Source organism: Gracilinanus agilis, chromosome 1 (genome assembly GCF_016433145.1).
Source record: "Gracilinanus agilis isolate LMUSP501 chromosome 1, AgileGrace, whole genome shotgun sequence".
Classification (NCBI taxonomy): Eukaryota; Metazoa; Chordata; class Mammalia; order Didelphimorphia; family Didelphidae; genus Gracilinanus; species Gracilinanus agilis.
Window position 1 is genome coordinate 719,190,918 of NC_058130.1, and position 5,298 is coordinate 719,196,215.

The 5,298-nt window shown below is 41.1% G+C and overlaps 1 protein-coding gene across 1 annotated transcript in view; it reads right to left on the reverse strand.

Annotated features, from left to right (window-relative positions):
- Window positions 1-690, reverse strand: part of C1H19orf71 (chromosome 1 C19orf71 homolog) — a 10,373-nt gene extending 9,683 nt beyond the window's left edge. The window contains exon 1 of the mRNA XM_044685308.1: window positions 620-690. Coding sequence (XP_044541243.1) covers window positions 620-690 — 71 coding nt within the window. The remainder of the gene's footprint in view (window positions 1-619) is intronic.
- Window positions 691-5,298: the final 4,608 nt, after the last annotated feature.

A 5,298-nucleotide genomic window follows, 5' to 3' on the forward strand; every position in this document is an offset into this window, starting at 1 on the left:
TCTCTCTCTCTCTCTCTCTCTCTCTCTCTCTCTTTCTCTCTCTCTCTCTCTCCCCCTTCCCTCCTTAACTTCTTTTTTTTTTTTTTTCCTCCTTAACTTCTTAGAATCGATTCTAAAAAAGAAGACTGGCAAGAGCCAGGCTATCAGTTTAGTGACTTGTCTGAGACTAGATTTGAGCCCAGGTCTCCCAACTCCAGGTCTGGTGTGCTACTGAGTTGCCCCATCACCTTTTATTTCTTTAACTTTACGTTAATATATGGTATGAGGTGTTGGTCTGTGCTTAGTTTCTTGCCAAAATGTTTTTGTTTTTTAAAAACCTTAGCATCTGTCTTAGAATCGATACTGTGTATTCTTCAGAAGCAGAAGAGTAATAAATGTTAGATGAGGATTAAGTGACTTTCCCAGGGTCACATAGCTAGGAAGTGACTGAGGTCTGATTTGAACCCAGGACCCACCGAGCCCCCATCTGCCCCTCTGCCAGAATGTCTTTCAGTTTTCTCAGCAGTTTGTTGAATAGTGAGTTCTTCCAAAAGCTTGGATCTTTGGGTTACTATGATCATTTGCTACTTACTGCATGCTGAGTGCCTTTGATCTAGTACTCTATTTTTTTAGCCAGTACCAGATTGTTTTGATGGCTGTCACTTTATCAGACAGTTTGAGGGCTGGTCCAGTTAAGCCACCTTTCTTCATATTCCTTTTAATTCCTTTGTTGTTTTTTACCTTTTGTTCTTCCAGATGAACTTTTTTTCTCTCTACCTCTATGAAATAATTTTTGGGTAGTTTTATTGGGGTGGCACTGAATAGGTAAATTAATTTAGGTAAAATTGTCATTTTTATCCTATTGGCTCAGTCTACCCATGATCAATTCCTGTTTTTCTAGTTTAGATCTTACTTTTTTGTGTGAAAAGTGTTTTGTAGTTTGTAGATTAATGCATTTCTAAGACCCCCATTAGGTGTTTGTTGGAGACCTGGCCTCCTCTATGTCCTTGCATGCTGCAAACTCCTTGGAACTCATTAAATTTCATCTTAAAGCAGAGTGAAAGGTGCAGAACCAGGAGAACCATATACACAGAGACAGATACACTGTGGTACAATCCAATGTAAAGGACTTCTCTACTAGCAGCAATGTAATGATCCAGGATGACTCAGAGGGACTTATGAGAAAGAACGCTATCCACATTCAGAGGAAGAACTCTGTGAGTGGAAACACAGAAGAAAAACAATTGCTTGATCACATGGGTCGATATGATTGGGGATGTAGACTCTAAATGATCACCCTAGTGCAAATATCAATAATATGGAAATAGGTCTTGATCAAGGACCCATGTAAAACCCAGTGGAATTGCGTGTTGGCTATGGGAAGGAGGTGGGAGGAGGAGAGGGAAAGAACATGAATCTTGTAACCATGGGAAAATATCCTAAATTAATCAATTAAATAAATTTTTCAAAGATAAAAAAATTTCCATCTTAAAGAGAATATATAGAGATTAAAAAAAATAACACAACAGGGAAGTGCAAACCAAAGAAAACTGCTCAGTCCCAGATGAGAGAGGAGTTCATCTTCCTAAGATATTCTGCACATCTGAAGTTCTCCAAAGAGAACTGGCTTGGCCCCAAGATCTCTCTATGGCAAGTTTTGGTTCCTACCTGGATATTCTATTGATCTCATCAATATCTTCCTATGCCTTCCTATACCAAACCCGATTCTTTGTCCATAACTTGACTTTCAGTCCCTCAAGCTATCAGTTTTCTCCCAGGTCATCATCTCTGTACTAGCCACTCTCCTTTCTTCCTCATTTTGATTCCTCAGTTAATCAGTTCCACTCAACACTGTTTTCTTTTGCATCCCTGGCCCCCTTATCATTTTGCCAGTTATATACCCTTCCAAACTTCAGCCTTGGATCATTCCCAATATCCTTTACTTTTACTCTTATGCTCGTGCTGCCAATGAAAGTAGAGAAAATCCTGCAACCATTCTGACTAGGGTCACTACAAATTGACTCAATTGGGCTCTCAAGACTGCTTAGCAGCCTTTATCTATAACTCACTATCCCACCTTCCATAACAACTCTTCCAAGCCTTTTCATACCTTCTCAAACCCCTCAACTTCTTTTCTCAGATCTTCTCAGCTGAGAGCCTTGCCTAACATTTTTACAAAGAAAAAATAAATTGAACCCTTTCACCAAGAGCTACCTCTTCCCTCCTTGTCCACATCTCATCTCATAGAGATGCCTTCTATCACTCTCTCTTCCCTTGCCCCATTCACATGAAGTGACGATCCTATTCCTTGCTATTCTGTCCCATCTACATCAGATTTTTCTCCTCTGTCATTCCCTCTCACTTAAACTTCAATCTCTAACTACTTATTTCTTCCCTACTACTACAAACACATCCATGTCTTCCCCATCCTCAAAGAGCCTTCATTTGATCCTTCCATCCCTGCTATCATCTGATGTCTCTTCTGCCCTTTATAGTTAAACTTCTTGAGAAAGCCATCTGCAACAGGAGACTCCACTTCTCTGATTCTCTTCTTAATTGCCTGTAATCTGGTTTTCAACCTCATCATTCCATCAAAACTGCCTTCCCCAAAGTATCAGTGATCTCCTAATTGTGAAATCCGACTGCGTTTTCTTGCCCTTTGTTCTCTTTGCCCTCTTTGCAAGTAGTGCTACTCTCTTCTCTCTAGGTTTTTGGGACATCAGGCTTTCCTGATTCCCTGCCTAGCTTTGGGATTCTTCCTTCTGAATTTCCTTTACTGGAACCTGTCATAATCAAACTCTGGGAGTTGAGAGTCTCACCTTGATTGACAGGTGAAGACAGTTGGACATCAGAATGTTCCCAGAGGCCATGAGGACAGGAGGAAAGGCAGTTGGCCAGAAAGGATATAAATACCCTGGTAGTCCCCTGACAGGAACCCCTTAGATTCCTTGTCTTTTGAGGACCTTGGCTTTGCTTTGGCTGAGCCTTACCTAAACTCTTGCCTTGGACATTTGATCTTGAACATTGATTGACCTGTGGATCCTCTGATTCTCTCTGAATCGCTAGATATTTAGGCACCTAAACCATCCCTAGATATTTAGGTATCCTGGGGGTGGGGGGGGGTGGAACCGGGAAGGGGGTAGGAGAAGAAGAAGAGGGTGATGAAGGGTGGAATTTCCTGAAGGCTATAGCAAACAAGTAGCAGTAAGAAGCTGAGAGAAACCATCATCAACATTTGTGTCATCTAAACAGTTTGCTTACTCTGGTTTGGCTGTGGCCAGGCTGAGCCAGAGGAGGTGAAGAGCAAGCCCAGCATTACTGAACAGCCTACAGTCCTGAGGGATTATTGTCATAGATTTAGTGATAGGGTCACCTATTCCCCAACCCATTACCGAATCATTCCTTTCCCTTGTTAAACAACAGATAAAGTTATTAACTACCTTCCTGGAGTAGTTATTCCATCACCACTCTGGGGAGGGAGCAACACAGTCAGATGAACATTATTCAAGGCTGATAGAGCCCAATACCAATAATCAATCAACCCCAGGTGGGACCTGAAAGGGTTACCCATCCATTGAACTTTAGGGATCCTGCCTGGGCACTGTTATAAAAAAAGGGCAGTTATTATACCATCCAGCTGGGTGGCAGGACTCGGGTGTCCCTGCACCAGCCATCAGGGAAACCAAACCAAAGCTCCCTCAGATTAATATCTCAGATTACTACTACTAAAACCCAGCCCAATAGTGGTAGTATAGAGATTACCCCTTATTCTTTTATAACAAACCTCATTAAGGTCCTAAGACTGCTAACTGTAGGTATTCTAAAGGGTTCCATCATGAGCCCTCTTCTCTTCTCCCTCCATACTACTTCACTTGGTAGTCTCATCAGCTCCTATGGATTTTATTATCTCTATGCTGATGATTCTCAAATCTATTTATCCAGGCATAACTCCTCAGATGATCTCCATTCTTGAATTTCCAATTGCCTATTAGATATCTCAAACTAGATATAATCTATGTCTTTCACATAAGAAGTGTTTCACCCCAATATTTTCAAGAACTTAGGTAGATATTAATATTTCCCCTTCCTTTTAGAACAACCTCTTCTCTAAAGACAAAACCCTTGACCCGTCAACTCTCTTATCTTGTAATATACAAGTCAATAACTCACTCATCTTTTAATTATTTGATCAACTTTCATTTATCTATCTATCTATCTATCTATCTATCTATCTATCTATCTATCTATCCATTTATTTATTTATTTATTTGAAAACCCTGCTTTCCATCTTAGAATCAATACTCTGTATTGGTTCCAAGGCAGAAAAGTGGTAAGGGCTAGGCAATGGGGGTTAAGTGACTTGCCCAGGGTCACACAGCCAAAAAAAAATCTAAGGCCAGATTTGAACCTAGGACCTCCCATCTCTAGACTTGGCTGCCCCCACTCACTTCTGAGTGAGAACTCAGACAATTTGGAAGCTGTGATTGGCCTTTGTGAAAAGGTGCCGGGACAGGAAACCACCATAAAAGCCATGAAGGAGGTCTGGTGAAGGAAGCTAGTAAAGAGTGAACTCCAAGAAGAGAGTCACTCCAAGAAGGAGAGAGTGAACTCCAAGAAGAGAGTCACTCCAAGGAGAGAGTGAACTCTAAGAAGAGAGTCACTCCAAGAAGGAGAGAGTGAACTCCAAGAAGAGAGTCACTCCAAGGAGAGAATGAACTCCAAGAAGAGGGTCACTCCAAGAAGGAGAGAGTGAACTCCAAGAAGAGGGTCACTCCAAGAAGGAGACAGTAAACTCTAAGAAGAGAGTCACTCCAAGAAGGAGAGAGTGAACTCTAAGAAAAGAGTCACTCCAAGAAGGAAGTCGGATTCAAGAAGAAGGTCAGCTCAAAGAAGAAAGTCAGTCTCAGGAGTCACCTTCAGCTCCAGTCACTGTCTTGGGTGAGTGGATAACTGGTTTTACCTTCCTGTCTTCTGGAGATAGTTTAATTCTGATTGAAAGTTAACAAGTCCTGGCTGAGCCAAGCACTGCAATAATATTTAGGTTAATATCTTTTCTACTCTTTCGTATTTCTCTACTTTATAATAAAAGATTTATAATTTTCATATATTTAGCCAAACCATTAATTTTAACACGTACAATTTCGAAGCAGACCAACTATTTTGCGACTGTCTTTGGGCCACTGCAGGGGCACAGAAAGGTTAAGTGGGGATTCTCCTTCCAGAAGTAAATATGGGATTAGAGTCACAGGATTTAAGTTTTTGCACCAGTGAAAAGTTATGTTTTCATTAGCCAACAAGATTGCTTGGTATTGTGATACT